Source organism: Melitaea cinxia, chromosome 3 (genome assembly GCF_905220565.1).
Source record: "Melitaea cinxia chromosome 3, ilMelCinx1.1, whole genome shotgun sequence".
NCBI lineage: Eukaryota > Metazoa > Arthropoda > Insecta > Lepidoptera > Nymphalidae > Melitaea > Melitaea cinxia.
The window spans coordinates 5,126,887-5,148,925 of NC_059396.1; the positions used below are offsets into that span (position 1 = coordinate 5,126,887).

At 32.1% G+C, this 22,039-nt stretch overlaps 2 protein-coding genes across 2 annotated transcripts; one reads left to right on the forward strand and one right to left on the reverse strand.

Annotated features, from left to right (window-relative positions):
* The first annotated feature begins 446 nt into the window (after positions 1–446).
* Positions 447–10,271, forward strand: LOC123669099 (neither inactivation nor afterpotential protein C). The gene is made up of 17 exons (XM_045602736.1): positions 447–478; positions 700–1,019; positions 1,118–1,222; positions 2,959–3,338; positions 3,419–3,509; positions 3,596–3,877; positions 3,955–4,343; positions 4,902–5,450; positions 5,529–5,821; positions 5,907–6,211; positions 6,417–6,706; positions 7,287–7,436; positions 7,516–7,619; positions 7,694–7,762; positions 7,889–8,076; positions 8,163–8,362; positions 8,805–10,271. Exons 2-17 carry the CDS (start codon positions 729–731, stop codon positions 9,649–9,651), a joined length of 4,533 nt encoding a protein of 1,510 aa, XP_045458692.1. The 5' UTR covers positions 447–478; positions 700–728; the 3' UTR covers positions 9,652–10,271.
* Positions 10,272–13,466: 3,195 nt separating this feature from the next.
* Positions 13,467–16,598, reverse strand: LOC123669718 (zinc finger protein 131-like). The gene is made up of 6 exons (XM_045603308.1): positions 16,311–16,598; positions 16,028–16,219; positions 15,783–15,935; positions 15,247–15,622; positions 14,500–14,614; positions 13,467–13,692 (listed from the first exon to the last, which is right to left on the reverse strand). The coding sequence occupies exons 1-6, from the start codon at positions 16,491–16,493 to the stop codon at positions 13,467–13,469; spliced, it is 1,245 nt and encodes a 414-aa protein (XP_045459264.1). The 5' UTR covers positions 16,494–16,598.
* Positions 16,599–22,039: the final 5,441 nt, after the last annotated feature.

The window sequence follows — 22,039 nt, forward strand, 5'->3', positions numbered from 1 at the left end:
CGAGTATCAATAACATTGGCGTGATTGGAAGGATACAGGAAACATGATTGTTATAAAAAAAACATTGTAATTTTTTTATTATTATCTGTAATAGGTATTACAAATATATTATTTAAATGTGCCTTGTTATTTAAAGGTTAATTTTTAAAGCTTAATATAAAACATTTGGTACTCATTAAAGATAATTTTTTTTTTGTTTAAAAAAAAACATTCATAGTAAAATTAAATTTTCTAGTAAAACTCGAAATGGTTTTTATGATCGTTATACGAGTGTGTTCACTTTATACGTGTTTTGAGATAATAATAAAAAAAAAACTTAAATTTTCTTTATTTTACATACATAGTCGGGAATAAAAATAGTCGTACCATAACACTATTAGAGCGGATTACGGTAGATTTAATAACTGAAGCCCCAGCACTTGTTTGATTTCACATCCATAGAACTCAGTTTAGTTCGTGTTTTGTCGCGATACAGACGGTGAGCACTTGAAAAAAAACTTGTTTTTACTAAATACCAAATTTACCTTTAAAACCACAAGTTGTAACTGTTGTACATGCAAAGTTAAATACTATTGATAGTAATAAATAAAATAATACTTGTTTTTATAACTTTTTAAATATATTAATGTGTTTGTGTTATTTTTACATCGACGTTTCTTCAAAAGCGTTGTAATATAAAGCCAGTATTTTTTCATCAAGTTTCAGTTACGCATGACCAATAAAACAAAATGAAGGACGGTCTCAACATACCGTCCCTTCCCAGTCCCCATGACCGTTACTCTCTAGAAAAGAAGCTCGGCACGGGGATTTTTGGCGAAGTCCACAAAGCTAAAGATAATCATGCAGCTGGGAAGGCAGTCGCCATTGAAATACAAATAATTACCGAAGAAAACGAGTCACACATTCAAGAGGAATATAAAATATTAAGAGATTTTACAAAACATTCTAATATCGTAGATTTTTATGGCGTATTTTGTGATAAGTCCGAATATTCTAAAAGGATTTGGTTTGCTATCGAGGTAATATTGTAGATCTCCAAAAAACACACACTTTCTTGTAAAATATGAAATAATAAAATAGTAAATTACAAATGCTCAACCGATCATCTATTTTCCAGTTTTGCGATTATGGGTCTGTCATCGATATTGTCAGAAAGCTTAAGGCAGCGGACAAAAAAATGTCTGAGGAACACATCGCTTACATCCTCAAATATACGATCAAGGTAAGCCCATATTCGACTGACTATAAACATGTCGTTCGTCACATCCGAGTCAAGATGGTTGTTTATAAAACAAAGGGCCTGCCAGTCCAACTTTCAACGGCTGAATCAATTGGTAAGTACTCCGAATGCAAACTCAATTGTTCTCCGATCTGTGGCCGGGCGATTCCTTCTTGTGGCGTGACGTCGAATGAAATATTGCCGGGCGAATATCCACGTACGTTGAAATACTATCTAGGGCCATTACTTAAAATGCATGCCGCTTTATTTGATGTGATTCGCGACGGAACAGTCGAACTTGTCGATGTGAATGTCGGTGCGCGTCCGACAACACCATGATGGCCCCCCATCGCGGCGCATCGCTCAATTATCGTAAATAATGCTCGCACACACAAGATATACGGACCTCAATCGCGGTAGTCAATGATCGTTTGCTCTTATTTCCGTCGATAAAGACTATCCCTTACACTCTACGACTTAAAGGCTCAAATTCTTAACGCAAATGCGTATGTTAAGTCCAAAAGAAATTAGAAGCAGTTAAATGTATATTATCTTTATGCAAGCCACTTGGTTCACAATACCAGTGCGTCCTTTCTGTTGGATACATTTTCCATGCAAATCTACCGATAAGGTATCTCTTGTAAGGTACGGTTGCGGATAGCGATCCAATTTTTCACCAAATAGGATTAAAATAATACAAGGATGTCATTTAGTAGAAATAAACATCATCAAACAAATAAAAATGTAACGGGTTGCTGTCTGTAAATTTAAGATATATGAGAAAAACTATTATTGGGACCTTTATCAACGCAAATAGTACCCAAAATAATGACTGTCAGAATTTTTGTCTGTTTGTCTGTGCGTTGTGCGTGCACGCTAATCGCAGAAACAGCTTCTGCGAATCAGATGTGGTTTTTATTAATATAGTTTGGCAAGCTTAGCTTAACATTCAGTATTTGTTTCATATCAATCAGTTCATAAAGAAAAAAGTTATGCCAATTTAAAGAATCACGTTGAGCTTGTAAAGTCACTATTCCACGCGGACGAGTTGCAAGCAAAGCTAGTATCTTAATAAGATTATACTTTTCTTGTTGCGTCAGTACGCGACGAACAATCCAAGTTGAGGTTTTTGTATAGTTTGATGTGAATTTTGGCAACTTGAGAAACAATATCGATGTTTATTTGTTTGTATTAAACTTTTTGTTCTAAATAAAATTTATATCAATAACTCAATCATTATCTAAGATTATTTTGTTTCCAATACAATATTTGTAAACTGTGTTCAAATTCTATTTTGCTACATTATTTATATTAATATTAATTTAACGTATTTTAAAATCTAAATAATAAAATATTTAAATCAGTAACGAGACTAATAAAAAGTAACAACCCTCTCTACAAATCGTTTTAGATTTAACGAACGCATTAACCAAATGATATATCAGACAGTAGACCGCAGACAAGTCGAGACAGGTCTGGGCCCCGATATGTATGCAAATAGCTCCCAATGAATCTCAGGGGCGTGGACCACTTGATCGACGCTGACATCAGAATCGCCAGTTCATCTCAGAAAAGGGTTTCAAAAAGCAGCTATTCTATTACTCATTGTCAATTTGAAGTGTCACGACTCCTGATCGGTCCAATCAATTCTCACGTAGTTATTCCTTTTAGATTTTATTATAGCTACATTTTGTGATATTAGTAATTACTTTTTAATTTAAGTATTCCCCTGATTACAGGCAGTTTCTTATCTACATGACAATAAAATCATACACCGAAATTTACGGTGTAGCAATATTTTAATTACCAAAGATGGTGAAGTAAAGCTTACTGACTTTAGTTTATCATGCACACTAAGCGAAAATCAGGACAGAACTAAAACAAGCATTGGCTCACCTAGCTGGATGGCCCCAGAAGCTGTTAACAGTAACGAAGGAGGATATGACAATAGAGTTGATGTTTGGGCATTGGGAATCAGTACTATCGAAATGGTCGATGGTAAAGCTCCCTTTGAAAACATGCATCCAACTATAGCACTATTTCAAATAGTGAGAAATCCTCCCCCGTCAGTTGCAAAACCATCAATGTCCTCCAATGATATTAATGATTTTATTACAGAGTAAGTTTACTTGTCTGTTACGTTATAATTATGATAAAAAATATAAACAGTTATATTTAAATATTGTTAAATTATTTTAGGTGCCTGGAAAAAAATCCCGAGCATCGACCCTTCATGGCTGAGCTAGAAGAACATCCATTTGTTCAATCTGTTCCCGAAAACGATTTTCACGTAAGAAAAAATTCTTATGATTCTGAAATGAATTCTGAAAGATATTATACCCAGACTACATTTGCTTAATAAATATTTTTTTGCAGTTATCCACTGAACTTAAAATGCTTGCCGCTCATTTAATTGAAAAGGAAACACCTTACACGATAAAAGAAAGGATTGTTAAGAATGGCCTTCTTATTACCGAAGGAAAGAAAGAACCTGAAACGATGCAAGTCGAAGATCTTGCCGCATTGGAATATTTAACAGAAGATAACGTCCTTTGCGAACTTCAAGTAAAATATCAAAAGGGATCATTTATGTCGTTTATTGGAGATGTATTATTAATACTTAATCCTAATACACACGAGGACATTTATGGCGAAGAGGTATAAAAAATTTAGTACCAAATATCAACTTCATACATTTGTAAAGACATCTATGTACATTTAAATTTCTTTTTTAGTTTCACAAAAAATATGAATGTAAATCACGGTCTGATAACGAACCTCACATTTTTGCCGTTGCGGACAGCGCACATCAAGATGCCACCCACCATAACGAACCTCAGTATATAATATTTTCTGGCGAAAGCAAGTCAGGCAAATCTACCTATATGATGCATGCACTGTCTCATCTTACGCATTTAGGTGCAATGAAAAACAATACAGGCGAGAGAATACAAAAAGCCGCAAAAGTAATTCAAGCCTGTATTAGTGCAGCAACGCCAATTAATTCAAACTCTACTCGCGGAATATTACAAATTCAAGTAACTTATGGTACTTCAGCGAAATTAAGTGGTGCTATTTTTTGGTTGTATCAGTTGGAAAAGTGGCGTGTATCATCTACGGACATGTAAAGTATACATTTTTTATCCATTATATAATTTATATTTTGTTTATATATATATATTCAAATGTAAGCTTATAAGATTGTGACTTCTCTTTAAAATAATTGTGTTTGCTCGCAAACGAAAGGTAGGTAGACGAAAAAATCAAATAAGAATCTAATGAGACCACAAGACAAACATCAGCTTTCGGTCAAAATAAGAATCAGCAACATCGGTGCACTCAGTGAAAAATTATGCCGTATAATATAACGTGTCGACGAAAAAATAGTCAAGTAAATACGCATTATTAGATATAAGTCAAAAAGTACTCATTAGGTCTCAATGAAATTGAAATGGGACCACATGACACACACTACCTTTTACTTTTAATTACAATAAAAATCATCGAAATCGGTCTACCCAGTTAAAAGTGCTGAGGTAACATACATAAAAATTTACAGTTGAATTAAGAATATCCTCTTTTTTGAAAGTTGGTTGAAAATAGAGATGACTAATTAAGTTAATGAGTATATTATACTTGATGTATTATTCAAACAAAAATGAAGGGTATTGTTATTTTCCAGGAATCATGCAAACTTTAACCTTCTTTATTATTTTTATGACGCTATGGAGGCTAATAACAAATTAGATATATTTTATTTAGAAAAAAATAGAAACCATCGGTATCTAAGAGTTCTAGACGAACCGACAAGGGGCGCGAAAGGAGTTCGAGAAACGCCACGTGAAAATGTTAATAGTTACAAGGAGTTTGTTGAGAATTTGAAAGTATTAGACTGGGAAGAAGAAGATATTAAATTTTTAGAAACAGTTTTAGCTGCTATACTAGTTTTAGGAAATGTCAGATTTAGAGATGGAAAAAACGGATCAGCTGAAATAGAAAACGTGGAAGAAGCCAAAAAAGTTGCAAAGCTCTTATCACTAGAAGAAGTTAAATTTCTTTGGGCACTTCTCAATTATTGTCTTATTGAAAATGGGACTGCTGTAAAAAGACAACATGCAACAGATGAAGCTAGAGATGCGCGAGATACTCTTGCAAGTGCACTGTATAAGAGGCTTGTTGATTGGTTAATTAACGTAATTAACGCAAAATTATCATTTATGCGATCCGTATTGTAAGTAAATTAGGTGAAAGTTTTTCGATGATTTATTCTTATGGCCATAAATAATTACATTTTAATTTTGTGTTTCAGTGGTGACAAATTTTCTGTAAGCTTAATAGATATGTTTGGTTTCGAATGTTATCATCGTAATAGATTAGAACAACTAATTGTTAACACAACAAACGAGCAAATCCAATTTTTGTACAATCAAAGAATGTTTGTTTGGGAAATGCAAGAAGCAGCTGAAGAAGAAATTCCCATAAGGGGTTTACGTTTTTATGACAATAAAAATTCTGTTGACCAACTAATGGGAAAACCACTGGGCGTTTTTCACATTTTAGATGAAGCCAGTCGTGTTACTGGCGGACAAGAACATATAATGAGTAAACATTATTTTATAGAAATATTACAAATTTCACATATATTATGACAAGAAAGAAATTTTTATTTGCTTTAATTTTATTTCAGATACAATTAAAACAAAATGCAAGGGTCCATACATAAAAGTCTCAGGAAATCACGAGTTTAGCGTAGCGCACTACACTGGTAAAGTGAACTATGATGCAAGAGAAATGGCTGACAAAAATAAAGACTTCCTACCACCAGAAATGATTGAAACCATGAGAGCCTCGACGAATCTTACTCTACAGCAACTATTTAAAAACAAGCTAACCAAAACTGGTAATCTTACAGCTGCATCCAATCAAAGCCCAGCAGCAGGACCATCTGGTCGTTCGAAATCTGAGAAGGAAATGGAAAATATTAAAGCTAGAGTACGTTCTTACATTTCTTCGTAGTTTCGACAGCTAAGCTGATTAGAGATTTATCTGTTATAATTAAATTCAACAACAGCTAATTATTGATGTAATAACTAATTATGTAAAAAAAATCTTGCAAAATAGGATTTGATTTCGCAAAATAATATTTTTAAGACATTTTCCTTATCCAAATTTACCAAACTAAAAAATGTATTTTCAGAAATTCAACACTGTTTCTAAGGGCCAATATTCGCAAATACGCAGAATGAGGACAGCAGCAGCTACTTATCGAGCGACGAGTCTAGAACTACTCAAGCAGCTCTGTATCGGCGCTGGTAGCGGTGGGACACATTACGTTAGATGTATCAGAACAGACTTAAACGATAACCCACGCGGATTTCAGACCGAACTTGTAAGACAACAATTAAGAGCCTTAGCTATTTTGGATACAGCTAAAGCACGTCAAAGTGGATTTCCTTGTAGAGTACCATTTGCTGAATTCATCCGAAGGTTAATACGATATAATTATTTATCAAGTAATATGTTTTAACTTACTTTTCTTATTTTTAACTAGCTGTTCCCGCGACTTCGTCCGCGTGGTATACCTTTTTATTTACATTTAGATCCACGGGCTAAAAATGCCTATGCTTTTTGTTAATCATGCAAGCATTATTATAATACAACAGGTGATTTTTCATTACAACTACAAATCGCCAGCCCTGTGACTGCCTAGTAAAACTAGGACGTGGTCCGACGATGACGGTTTTTTTTTTCCGCATGGTATTTAACAAAATTGTTATTGTTCACTTTGCAGTTATAAAAATAAATAAAATAAAAGTAGGCTAAGTTACTTCTTATTACATTAGCTATCTGCCAGTGAAATTCCCCTCAAAATCGGAACAAACACACAGATAGACAGACAGACAAATATTGTAAAAAAAATTATTTTGGTATATGTACCGTGTATACATCTATATCCATTTAGTAAAAAGCGGTCGTTTTAATATTATATTTATATATTTTTATAATTATAGTTACAAACAGACACTCCAATTTTATTTATTTGTATAGATAAATCTGTTTTTTATAGGTATCGTTTCTTAGCCTTTGACTTCGATGAAAATGTTGACGAAACAGCGGACAATTGCAGATTGCTATTGATTCGCTTGAAAATGGAAGGATGGGAACTCGGCAAAACTAAAGTGTTTTTGAAATATTACAATGAAGAATTTTTGTCTCGGTAATTTTTTTTACATAGTTACAAATACATTTTGTTGTACAGTTGTACATTTACTTGTACTTTCTGTTGTATTTTCCAGGTTATATGAAGTCCAAGTAAAGAAAATTGTTAAAGTACAGAGCATGATGCGATGTTTCTTAGCTAAAAGAAATGCAGTTAAAAATAAATCCAAAAATTTACACCGTAAGTACGAGTATTGCTCATAACAACTACATAGTTTAAGTAAGAAAAAAAATTTAACTACTTTTTATTTTTAGTTCAGGAATTGAAGAAACAAAAATCTCTTAACGTATCAGAAGAAGAAGCAGCTTTACGAATACAAAAAGGTTTGATTATAAGCATTTCATAAAATAAAATAAAATAAAAAACATATTTTACTCTATACTTATTACTTTTTAACCAATACCAAGACCTTGATCAGCTAAGAACCTAATTTACGAAATTTTAAACAGCTTACAGAGGATACATAGTCCGCAAAGCTTATCAACCTCTGGTTAATAAATCTACTGGCCAAATCGACGAGGAAACGTCATCGTTTCTAAAACGATTCGCAATGAAATGGAAGAGCCGATCCATTTTCCAAGTGCTACTGCAATACAGAGCTCTACGATATCAAGATTTAGTTCATTATTCTCAGCAGGCATGTTTTCTTTAAATAAGTAACTCCAAATCAAGATTATTACAATTTTTCGAAAAAATAAATGTAAAATTTCATATAATTTTTAGGTTCATATATATAACCAAGCTGTTGTTGAAGGGCTTCTTAACACCAGTAGTTCAATCAACCTTGATCGTGTTGATCCACATGCGAAGGAAAAAATATTCCTTGGCTCTGGCCCACCGACTGTCTGGAAACTTCCCTTCCGAATGGATCAAATACAATTCTATGATACTTCTCATATGTGTGACCCTTCTGTTAAGAACACGTAAGTACAACCAAGATTAGACAATATTCTTAAAATATTGTTATAAAAACTCACAATTAAACCATGGGACTAGTCACTATTTTTGACTATTTTTAAAACACTTGACTGCAGGTCTGCAGGCAATTCAAATTATTGGAACAAAAGGTTTTAAATATTTAAAAATATTTAAAAAAAAAAAATTTTTAGAAGTAAAACTTCTTTATGCACGCTTGACTTGGGGAGTAATGTGTGATGAGAGCGTTAGTACGATCGGACGAGGCGAACGGAGCAAGAGAGAGAGGTGCGAGCAAATATGTTCTCTCTCTTTCTCTCATAGCCAGTTTTACGTCTCGTACATCTAAGACATAGTGCAGACCTATTGCTAAAGAAGTGTTACCTCAATCGTGTGGCCTAAAGCACACTTTTTTTTTGTTCTAAAATCATAATTGGTTTTTGATTGTAGAGACACATTTGCAAGTCCTTATGATTCTGACAGCGAACAATGGGATGAACCTTTGAAACGTCGTTGCAGTGCAGCCCAAACGGAACCATTCAAGGCTTCAACGAGCACTCAAACGCTTATAACCATACCGTTCTGCAGAGACCCATCCCAACCTGTGCCTATTTTACCACCAGACGATACCGAAATACATCAAAGAAGAGAAAGTTTTAGCAAACCCGTTATTTATAAGAGGCCACCTAATCTTTCTCCCCAAAGCTACTATCAACCACCAGCTCCTTGGTCTAGTGGTGGCGATGATACTAATATCTTAGAGAACAGCGCCGGACGCAGAGCTATCTATGGACGTGGCAGCTATGGCGTTGACAAAAGTGATTTACCAGATCCAATTAGTGAACTGCAAGCTCTGGCTAAATCCTCAAGGGATTCAAGAGAGGATGATGATGATGATGACCCTCCATTTAACTTTCAAGCTATGTTAAAAAAAACTCCGAAGAATAGAGCATCCATGAAAAGACACGGCGAAGGACATGACGAATATCATGACAACACTAGGAACTCGCCCAACTCGCGTTATGTCACCACTTCCTATGGTGCACCGGTATCACGAAAGCATATAATTTCACCAAATGAAGCTACATCCGCAATTGTATCGCCCACTAATTCCATTGCCTCCAATAATTTTCCTCCCAAATACGAGTACGAGAGAAATTCTCGTGATTTCGATGATTCCGAATTTGAAAAGAGATCTTCCCAACACGGTCGCGGTTACGTTGACAATAAAGATGAAACCGAAACTATTCAGTTAGCACCAGGAATAACGGTCGAAGGATCAGTAGCCGATTTGTAAAAGGAAAACAAAAAATATGTTGTGTAAAAAATATATTTATTCTCATTGTCTTTCAAAGCATACCTCTTTTACATTATGGCGTTATTCTATTAATATTTTTGAGTTTGATATTAAAGCCATTTATTACGTGTTTTTTTTAGTAATATAAAGCTTACTATTATGCTTAAGTAAAATAGATTTTTTCTCAATAGAGTTAAGTATATTAAAAACCAATTTCGAAAACTTACAGCGAATCCCTTATGTTATCGTAATTTTGTCACACATATTCCGATACAAATACACATCATAGAAAAATATGTCATTTTTAATATTCTTATTTATTAATATACCCTAATCGAAATTGCTTTGGTAACTTATTTACTTACATCTAAATAAATCAATATCAATAATATTATTAAATTAATTATGTTATGTGTGTGGTCCTCTTTAACCGGCTATTGTCTGAATTTAAAGTAGACGAAAATATATAATCAAATATATAATCTTTACTCGTGACACATTTGATCTTATAATTATAAACGTTTACTATTTACGAGTTATAAATATCACTTGTGTGAAAAATGTTATTCTTTCTTAAATCAATATTATAATTCCATAATATAATAAAAAATTTGTGAAAATTCGTGTTATTAATTATTTAACATAAGGATATTTGTTTACTAATCCCAAATTCTTTGACAAAATATATTACAACGTTTTACAATGTTCCATTTGTTACTGATAATAAATTACTGTTTCATGGTATTGGATAAATTTTTCCAGCACTTAAGATACAAATAGACTAAATAACTACGTATAAAAAATGCTGTTGCAAAATAGTCTATTAAGGTCTGTTTCACTTCAATTAATAATCTGCAATTTTTCGACTCACAGATAGGGTTATAGAAATATGCCGTACGTCAGACAGCTTTGACAGCATGCGTTGAAACAGGCCCTCACTGTTATAAAAATAAGATTGACAAATTATAATTATTATACCAAGATTAATTTAATAAAATTAATACAGTATAAAATAAATTCAGTGACATCGATACGTAAAATTTACATTTACACAATTATGGTCATAATAAAAGACTATTTTTTCAATTAAGTTTGATATGTTATTCATAAGAAAGTTTAGAGTTGCTTTAATAGTTCATAATTTTAATTCTGAAAACCTTATTATTGAGTTTATCACCCTTAAAGTAAAAAGCTTATAAATATAATGTATATATACAAATTAGAAATATATTCTCTTTGAATAATTTTCAAAAATATCATGATGTAATAGTTTCACCACACTTTTTATCGTTTTAATTTACTTTTATCAAATTATATTTCAAAAAATTTGCAGTTCTAAATTGACGTGTTTACCGTAAATTAGGCATTTCAATACAGACTAATATTTGGTATTTTCAATAATATTTTTTGAAATTAATTCTTTTGAGAAGTCTAAAATTTTTGTGTTATATTTAATTGCTTCAACCATAAAAATCACAATCTAATGTTATTGCCAAGAATTTTAATTGACTTACAACTATTATTATTAAAATATACTATATAAAAATATCTTTTTATACATAAAAGAGCATATTTTTATCTTAAATTCTATTAGTTCAGTCGAAACTATTCAATTTCACATCAATAATTAAATGTTGAGAATTTTTTTGCAAACATACATTTCAAAGTATAGAAAATGAAAACGGAATAGTAATATGGTCACTTTCAATTTTTTTTCAGTTTTCATTTTCAATAACTTAGAAATCTATGGCGATTAGTAAAAAAATTAAAAAAAGGTGTAAATTCACATTATTAGCTCTTCAATTAAAATTAGACATCTGTTAATATTACTGGCAACATAACATTATAGCACTTGGATGAAATAAATATAATTAAAGAAATTCTTTAATATTTAGCGTATGCTTAGGACTAGCTAAACAATTATTATAAACTTTCCTATCTTCATTAAACAAATTCATTACAATTTTATAGATTTTAAACAAACTAATATTACACAACTTAAACTGCTAAATATTTGACTTGTTTGATTTGAGATCATCATAGCTAAGTTATTCATTATGACATTAATTAAGATGGGATCATGGAAGTTTTTATAATATGAAATATCACTGGCAGAAACGTAATAACAAGTTTTATTGTATATTTTAGTAAACATTAGCGACCGGCCCCGGCGTCTCATGGGTGCAATTCTGATAATAAATATAAAATAAATATTTGCAATATAAGCGCAAAAAAAATGTATTTATATACAACATCACATCCCACTAGGATTTCTCTTGTAGCGGTCTTTAAACACACAATGCGCAAGCAATGTGCAGAGTATGACAAAAATCTATATGGCCTATACCAAAGTTTGTTATCAACGACGATTGAGCACCCGCAAGGGCCAGTGCTGTGACCGCTGGTATACATCAATAAGGTACTTGTAAACGTTTTATGTTTCTTTTTTAATATTCTTCAGAATCTTTAGTAAAAATATTTAATAATACTGGCAACATTTGATATTGTTAAATTGTAATGCCATCTCTATACTGAGTTTGACATGAAACATCCCATTATCAATGTTACCTATTTTTGAAATATTATCAAATATGATTAATTTGCATGATAAAAAAAAATTACTGACCCTTTTATTAAAAATAATAAAACTGGCTTAGAGTTACTAAAATATTTAAAAACAATCATTAAAACTAAAAAAAATGGCCGGTGACAATGCAAAAGGACATAACCTACTTTTTATTTAATATTTTAAAGCATCAACTTAATTTTAAGTATTAAAAAAAAAATGTTTTTTATTATATTGTTAAGAATTTTGCAAGTAATATGGCCACAATGACAATTAAAAAAAATGGAAAGTTCTTGTTAATATAAAAAATATTGACTGGCTGACATTCTTAGTCAAATTCAATTTATTTTTCAATTGTAAAATTATTATTGTTATATATATTTAGGTGATAGTAGTGCATATATAAATGGCATAGATTTGAGACAAATGTCAAAATATTCATGAATTTTACATCACAAGACCAATAGATCTCCTAACCATCCTAAAGACCAGATAAACTCACTTAGCCCACATTATAAATTTATTTCCGAATTATAAATCTCCTTAAACTACTCATATATATGACTTTTTATGACAAATTTCTTTCGAGTACATACATATAAAATATGTAAATAATCCATCATAAATTTCAAAATATTCTTATCGAGAACTACTTGAAAATAAGCTCTCACACATTGGCAGTAGTGTATAGATTTAATTTAGGATTAGACAAAATTGTATACCCTGGTTGGCAATCACTGACATATTATTATTATTATTTTGTTTCATTAAAAAGACTTATTTGTAAAAAATCACTGTTTGGTTAAGGTAGAAGTTAGTATTATTTTGAAATTATACATTTAAATATTAGTTTTGCTGCTAAGAACAATGTTTTCTGACTGAAAGATAAACATGTGTTAATATGAATGGTTCTCTGTATGGCATCACAATACCATATCCATAAGATTTTTAGTGAATAGATTTAGCTGTCTCTCAAAAAATCACTGTTTGAGTTATATTATTTACATAAAAAATCTTCTACAGAAAGTGTTAACTGCTTGATATATAAACTTTATAATTAATGATTATTTCTTTAAAATGTAGCATTGCATATATTTATAGAGAACACTCTATTTCACTTAGCCACTTACTCTAGTACCTTTATTTTCTTATGTACTGACTCGCCCAAATAACAAGATATGCTTTATACATACCATTTGCAGAGATCTTTTTATATAGAAAATTCTAGAACAAGACTTGTAGACATACCCTACTTCGCTTTGTCACCGATGCTTGAGTCGTTACTCTCCGACATACCAACTTGAGTCAATAGCTGAGCAACGCTTGGTTCATTTAATGTAAGTACTGCATGTGCCTCCACCATAACAACTAAGGAGTTTCTCGCTTCTTCATGTGGGACACCATGAGCCCTAGTTGCATGGGAATACCACGCCCCCGTGGACGGTAACACTGATACGCACCATTTGCATGACAACCTGTAATTAGGATTAATAAGGAATATAATAGAAAATATTATTTTTTTACACAAATAGGTTGGAAACAACCATACGGATCACCTGATGGTTAGCGAATACCTAGCGAATAATAATAATAGCGAAACCTATAAACGCCTGCAAAAACAGAAGCATCGCAAGAGCATTGCCAACCTTATCTGCCAGGAGCTCTGGACACCTTACTCATCACAGGAACGTAACCCTTTTTTTTTTTTTTTCGAAGTGAAGAGTGCTGTTGGCCCTAGCGGCCTTTACAGCGTCACCGGTGAGAGGGGCCGGGCACTTAGGCAAGCCGGCCGCGAAGGAAGAATGGGAGCCCTCTGGGAGGGCTCGGGGGGGAAAAACGCCCGCCCTAAGGGTGTCTCCTAGTGAGATCGCACCTCGGCTTAGAGCGTCGTCGGAGTGGAATGAACGTAACCCTGCTTGAGAACAATGTTATTTAGCTGAGATCTTTTGTAAGGTCGAGGTGTATTCCCAGTAGGGCTGCTCCATATTTTGAGCAGGATTTTTCCTACTATGCCCTACCTCAGTTTTAATTCTAGATAAATAAAATAATACATTGTACTAGCTTTTTACTAAATGTTCTAATGAGTAGGCTTACAACAATGGATGTACAAAAAAAAATCAATTAAAACAGAAGGATTGGAGCTTAATCCATATAGTTACAGCACACTCCTATAAACATTAAAAAAAAAAATCAAATATGCTTGATATTTTGACCCTATTTAACCAAAAAGTTATTACATCCATTCTCATCATGAAATATTGTTATTTTATCTAAAAGCTTACCTATTAGTCATATGCCTAGACTTAACATGTCTACGTCTATAACCCCAGCTGTTGTAGACTCTAGGGCAGAATGGGCACGGAAACGATGGATTTGCATAGCACGTGTTGGTTTTGTCTGAAAATAAAAACATTGTAATTGTAGCTCAATATAATTATCAATAATATTAATATATATAGATGACTATCCCATTAGTGCAGTTTGCAGTGAACCTGCTTTCTGTTCCGCAGATTGCGGGTTTGATTCCTGCCTGAGTGGGTGTAATATTTGTATTTATATAAATATTATAAATATATATATTTGTTAGTAGCTTTCTAGGCTCCATGATATGGAACCTATTTAAAGTTTTTTATTTATGCCTAAAAAATAGAATTGTTCATTCAGGAGTACTTAACTAATAAAGAAGAGAAGAAGAAAGAAGAGATTCTCAATTCAACTGTATTTTTTTTACTTTTAACTGGGTGTACTGATTGATTATTTTTCTATTCAATATCAGGTACTTATGATGTGGTCCAATTAAAATTTTAACTAGACCTGACATTTAGTTTTTGACTTATCCCTAATAATGACTATTTAAGTGACTCAAGTTTCTGATATTCTCATTTTATAACTTGTTGATGTAAATCAAAGTTATTTCCTTTATTTGTGTGAGAATAAACATAATTATGAACTATAAAATACTTTATTATGGCTCATAGGAACAGAGTAACAACAGCACAAACAAAAAACACCATTTAAGTATAAAATACCTTTGACACTCTGAACTTCGTTAGATACAAAGTTCAAATTCTCTGTTGTTATGCTTAATGATTCAACAATAGTACCGCTCTGTAATACTGTTTCTACTTCCTTGTCAATCTCTATCTCTTTTTCATCATCTTGTTCGATATGTTTTTCATTTATCACATTCAAACATGGCTGTGTACTACTGACTTCATTTATCCATTTCTTAACACAACGATCAGTTGCTGTCGTACATACTGATTTATTTGAAACATTTTCAGTACTAACTGAGTATTTCTTCTCCAAAGTATCATCTAAGACAGCAATATCAGAATCGTTAGTATTCTCTCCAGAATAGTCCGTCAGTGGCGAGTCAACAGGTTCTACTTTCGGTACAATGTTCTGGAAAACAAGTGATTTGGTTCAAAAATATCAATTTGACAAATTTTATTACATCAGACTTGGTTATAAACATATTTCGTAATAAAAGGTTATAATTTTTCTTATAGCAGAACAATGTTTGCCAGTGCAGTTAATAAGGTGTAAAGGAATGAACACTCACAGTACTTTTGGGAATGTCAGAATTTGACACAGTGTTAGCATTATCTATTTTAGGGGTACTTAAAGAAGTTGATTTTTTATTAATTTTATTACTATCTTCTTGTTCACTCTTCTTTCGTTTTTTGGACAAACCCTGTGTTGATGACGCCGTCTTCTAAAAATAGACATTGTTGTGTGAGAATATAGATTTCATGAACTGTATTAACAAAAAGTAATAAGCAATTACGGTTCATATCCTATAATTACCTCGTCATCTTTATTAGCATCGTTTCCAGTGGACAAACCACATATTCTTAGAGCTTCAGCAGTCTTTAACAGTATTGGCAAAAATTCTTCAGTTACATTTACTTCACCATTATACATAAACCGTAATAGAGTTTGTAAAGAGTCTGTATTGATGTCATGAAGTACTATAATTGGATCCTTGTGGGGGTTTTGCTAAGGACATAATATGTGGGCGTTATAGAACTTCAATAATTTATTTAAAAAATATGGTATTGTATTTATAATTGCAGAAACTATGTCTCACCTGGAATATCGTTCTAAAAACTGAACTGTTTGCGGATAGTATAACTTTATGAGCTTTAAAACTTTGCCCTTCCGAAACTAATGTGACGTCTGATAAACCTTCGTCCTTAAATAACTCCTTTACGTTTGATAATATATTGTTCTGATAACCATTCCATTTTAAACTGATTTCCTGATTTGCCATTTTGCGTCTTCATAAAGCAAAATTGTATATATATGAGAAACAAATGTAAAAACAAACAAGTTAAAATGCATGTAAAATCACTGCGAAACTGCGAAAGAAAACATGTTTAGTGTTGTCAAAGCTAAAAAATATTCACAGAAAATATTATACAACAGAATAACAGATTATTGAAAGAATTTTAAGCGACTTTAAATATATATATTTTTTTAAAATATATATATTAAAAAATATATAAATAATAATTTTATATTTCAATTACAGATGTACTTTGTAATATATTCTAAATATATTCGGATACAAAATAGTTAAATACGAGTTATTGAAATTTAAAAATTAAGATTAATTTATCTACAATAAATATTAAAATTATGATAGATATTATGTAATAAATAAATAAATACACGCCTCACACTCAACGGCCCCCACTAGGGTTTATTCTTATGTCGGAGGTCCATAAACACCGAAACACACATAATACACAAGCACAAACGTCCAGACCACCAGTTTTTTGCGCTAAATGTACATATTCGCTAAAAAACATCTGCTAAGTTTTAATCGTCGTGTTAGGACTTTAGGAAATTTATATTTATAAATAACTAGCTGCCCGGACAGACTTCGTTCTGTCAAAAGTTAATAATTTTTTTTTTAAGTATTAAAGGCGTCCCTGTGCCTTAAGAAACAGAAAAAATTAAATTAATTAATGGTCGAGCCATTCTCAAGTTATGCGCTAAGCAACAGTCATTTTTATTTATATATTAATAGCTGCCCGGACAGACTTCGTTCTGCCAAAAGTTAATAGTAATTTTTTTTAGATTTTTTTGTTTAGTTTTAAATCCTTCCGTGGGCTTTAAGGAACATACAAAAAATAAATTAGCCGCATTGGTCGAGCCATTCTCGAGTTATGCGCTTAGCAATATTCATTTTTATTTATATAAGATAGACTAGCTGCCCAGACAGACTTCGTTCTGTCAAAAGTTAATATTACATTTTTTTTTCTTTTTAGTATTAAAACCTTTCGTGGGCCTTAAGAAACATACAAAAAAATAAATTAGCCTAGTAATCGTTCGAGCCATTCTCGAGTTATGCAATAAGCAACATTCATTCATTTATTTATATACTAGCGGTGCCCGGGACTTCGTCCGCGTGGAATTGAACAAAAATAAATATTTTTCAGTTCGCAGAGTAATAAAATAAATAAATTTCTAAAATAAAAGTAGCTAAAGCTACTCCTTATTACACCAGCTATCTTCCAGTGAAAGTCCCGTCAAAAACGGTCCAGCCGTTTCAGAGATTAGCTGGAACAGACAGACAGACAGACAAAAATTGTAAAAATGTGTTATTTTGGTATATGTAGCGTGTAAACATTCATACGCATTTAGTAAAAAGCGTATCTTTTGATATTACAAACAGACACTCCAATTTTTTTTTTATTTGTATAGATAAGATAATATTATATTTATATACTAGCTGCCCGGACAGACTTCGTTATGTCAAAAGTTAAAAGATTTTTATTTATATAGACTTTTTCTTAATTTTATTTGTTTATTTACTTTTTTTTTAGTATTAAAACCTTCCGCGGACCTTAAGGAACATATAAAAAAATAAATTAGCTGAATTGGTTGAGTCATTCTCGAGCTATGCGCTTAGCAACATTCATTGTTATTTATATAGAAGATAGATATATAATATTATATTTATGTTGATAATTTATTTATGATATTTATAAGTATAGAAGGTAGTTACTATTATGTGTTTGAAACATGTATTCCAAAATTTTTTCTAACAGGTTCATACAATTTTCATCTGGGCTATCTGGATTCCAGATAATTCTATCTGTTCTAATATATGATCACACAATAGTTTACAATAACTTCCCATACAAATCATCGTTTTTTTTTTGGAATTTTCAGCAGGGTTAGCTTAAAAGATAAATTATGTACAGGCTATGCTATTTTAACATGAGCCCAACGTTCAAAGGTTTACATACCTGGTTATATATAAATTATTTTTTTAAAAGTATCTTATTATTTTTGAAATTGTGGTAAGAATAGAAATCGTGTCCCCATTTATTTCATATTTAGATTATACTTCATATTTAGTGGTTTTCAAATATATTTTTTCCAAATAAAAAAAAATATAGGAGTACTATACTCGTTTCTAAATTGTACAAAATCAGATATGCTAGTTTTATTACAAGTAGGTTTGAACGAAGGTTGTACGGGACGCTGCAAGCCGCATGTAAGGGCGCAAAGTATCGATAAATAAATAAATAAATAATCTATAATCTATAATCTATAATATATATAAAAGCGAAAGGTCACTCATTCATCACGAAATCTCCGAAACTATAACACCTAGAAACTTGAAATTTGGCAGATAGGTTCCTTATAGAGCGTAGACATCCGCTAAGAACGGATTTTATGAAACTCGACCCCTAAGGGGGTAAAACGGGGGTTGGAAGTTTGTATGAAAGTCCTATGTTTTTGAAGTAAGAGACTTGAAATTTAAAATGTACGCTCTTTAGATGATGAGAAGGTGTCCAAATAATGTATCTTTAGGAATCAACTCCCTTTTGGGGTTAAAACGGGGGATGGTAGGTTGACTCACTCATAACGAAATCTCCGAAACTATAACAGCTACATACCTACTTGAAATTTAGCAGGTAGGTTCCTTATAGGGCGAAAACATCCGCTAAGAACGGATTTTACGAAACTCGACCCCCAAGGGGATAAAACGGAGGTTGGAATTTTGTATGAAAGTCCTATGTTTTTGAAATAAGATACTTGAAATTTAAAATGTATACTCTATAGATGGTGAAGAGAAAGGTCACTGACTCACTCATCACGATAACTCAAAAACCGCTGGATGGTCCATTCATCCAGGATGGACAAAGATAAAATTTGGCAGGGAGGTAGATTATAGTTAGTAGACGTCCGCTAAGAACGGATTTTGCGATATTTCACCGCTAAGGGGGTTTAATTGGGGTTAGGAGTTTGTATAAAACATATACAGCAGCTATAAGTTCGCCTGTTAGGCTATTTATACTGCAGCCTGAAAATAAAACTAAAAATGCGGTGTATAGAGAGGTTTTATAAAAATAACTATTAAATTATACTAAATTGTGCCTTTTAAAAAGTTGCTCAGTGTGATAAGCATTTCAAGTAACTGAAATAAAAAAATTATTTGCGTTAAACATCTTAATAGTAAAGCATAACAAAAGTGTATATGATCGATTCCCTCAAAATCTACTGAACGGATTTTCATGCGGTTTCACCATTGGAGAGGAGGCTCCACCATTGGCAAGAGGAAGGTTTACGGAACGGCTAAGCCAATTTTGATGAGAATTTCACTGGAAGTTTGCCGAAAAAACTTTGTGACACACTAATTTCAACGCGGGCGAAGCCGCGGGCACAGCTAGTAAATTATAAATCAATATAATATCGTCATTATATCTAATGGACGTAATATACACAAATCTAAGCCGTGTTTGGCTAATCTTTTTTATTCTTCGGCGCCCCTGTAGCTAGTGACCAAGAATAGTAAATATACTTTTTACCCACAACGGACCGGAAATTACTTGGGCAAACCCGTAAGGGACAGCTATTATTTTATAGTGTTAATATTTACTATCTTATATTATCGTGAACCTTGAAACTACTTGTTTTGTAATAATGTTATTACATAGGGACTTAATTATTGCATATGAATTTGACACCTTTTAGTGCGATAAAAAAGATAAAGACAAAAAAAAACAAAATTAGATGATAACAAAATGTTAATCGATAAAACAGTTACATAAACTTTATAATAAAAATTATATCAATTATATCAAAATTATAGTAAAAAGTCTCGACTTCTCGAATAAAAACTGCAATAAATGTACCTACATTAACACTAGCTGACCTCGCAAACGTTGTTTTGCCATATATGAAATTAAACCCCGTTAATCCCCCCCTTATAACTTAGGGGGTATGAAAAATAGATGTTGGCCAATTCTCAGACCTACCCGATATGCACACAAAATTTGATAAAAATTGATCCAGCCGTTTCGGAGGAGTGTAGTAACTAAAATTGTGACACGAGAATTTTATATTTAAGACTAGCTGATTCAGTAAACGTTGTTTTGCTATATATATTATAAACCCCCTTAATACCCCCCTTATAACTTAGGGGTATGAAAAATAGATGTTGGTCGATTCTCAGACCTATGCACACAAAATTTGATAAAAATCGGTCCAGCCGTTCCGGAGGAGTATTGTAACTAACATTGAGACGCGAGAATATGAGACGCGAGAATATGTAAGATGAGTTAAAAAATTGCTTAGTCACGTTGAAATAGGATAACGCACACCCATACTCGTTTTAAAATGAAATCCTCATAGTGGCCACCACCGTTTTTCCGACATCTAATTTGTCCCTAGAACAATAGAGTCCAGTATTGTTGTATCAGTTGTACAAACAAATAAATTCACCTTAACAAACATTGTATTAATCTTTACCTTATCAATTAATCCTTACGAAGAACGTCTTCAAAATTTAGCTACTACCATTCCACCGTATTCGTGCAACAAGCGACAAACAAGAAACACAAGTAAATAATACCTGCAACAATGTCGGTTATACTCACATTTTTTAATTTTTTTTCACTCATTTATTTGACAAGCTACATTCGTGCTGAGGAAGAGATATTGGTGGATGGTTTTTCTAATATTTGTAATGAAGATACTTCACTGGATACCGTATGTATTTTATTATTCGAATCACATAAACCGACTCACTTTAAAGATGTAAATAAATAACGTTCTTAGACATACTATATTATATAACTCGTGAAGCTATGAACACATTTTCTTAAATGCTTATATCTATTTCCACTAGTACTGAATACTAACTAATCTTAGTATTCACCAGGAAAATAGCACCACATACGCTTCTTTTCTTATAAATAAAAATATGCTGTAATAAATTTAGATCATTTATATTAAACATTGAATAAAATCCATTGTAATTTTGTTTGTTAGCAAACGAAAAAAAAATGACTTCAATTACATCGACAAGTAATACAACGTAAGTAGAAGAAAAAATTAACTAACGCACTAGGATTTTCGGGGGTTCCCCTCGATTTCTGTGGGATTCAATCATCAGATCCTGGTTTCCATATCATGGGTACCACCCTTAGGATATCTCCTTTCCAACAAAAAATGCTGTATCAAAATCGGTTCATAAACGACGAAGTTATTCCCGAACATACATAAAAAAATACATATATGTACGGTCGAATTGAGTAACCTCCTCCTTTTTTGAAGTTGTAAAAAGTAATAGTAGTAATAAATATATTGTGTTACTAGCTGTGCTCGCGACTTTGTCCGCGTGGAATAGTAACTAAGTATATATGTTCAATGTGATTCTTTAAATTGGCAAAACTTTTTTATTTATGAATCGATTGAAATGAAATAGAAACTAAATTTTAAGCGAAGCTTGCCACAATATAATAGTAATATCTACATATAAATCATAAAAAACTGTTTCTGAGATTAGCATGCACA

Bases quoted from the DNA above. Each gene is read 5' to 3' on its own strand.
- LOC123669099 (XM_045602736.1), top strand. From the start codon at position 729: ATGAAGGACGGTCTCAACATACCGTCCCTTCCCAGTCCCCATGACCGT. The intron at 7,620-7,693 runs GTAAGTACGAGT...TTTTATTTTTAG, and splicing joins TAAATCCAAAAATTTACACC to TTCAGGAATTGAAGAAACAA. The intron at 7,763-7,888 runs GTTTGATTATAA...AATTTTAAACAG, and splicing joins AGCTTTACGAATACAAAAAG to CTTACAGAGGATACATAGTC.
- LOC123669718 (XM_045603308.1), bottom strand. From the start codon at position 16,493: ATGGCAAATCAGGAAATCAGTTTAAAATGGAATGGTTATCAGAACAAT. The intron at 15,623-15,782 runs GTGAGTGTTCAT...CTTGTTTTCCAG, and splicing joins CTGACATTCCCAAAAGTACT to AACATTGTACCGAAAGTAGA. The intron at 13,693-14,499 runs GTAAGCTTTTAG...TCCTAATTACAG, and splicing joins TCTAGGCATATGACTAATAG to GTTGTCATGCAAATGGTGCG.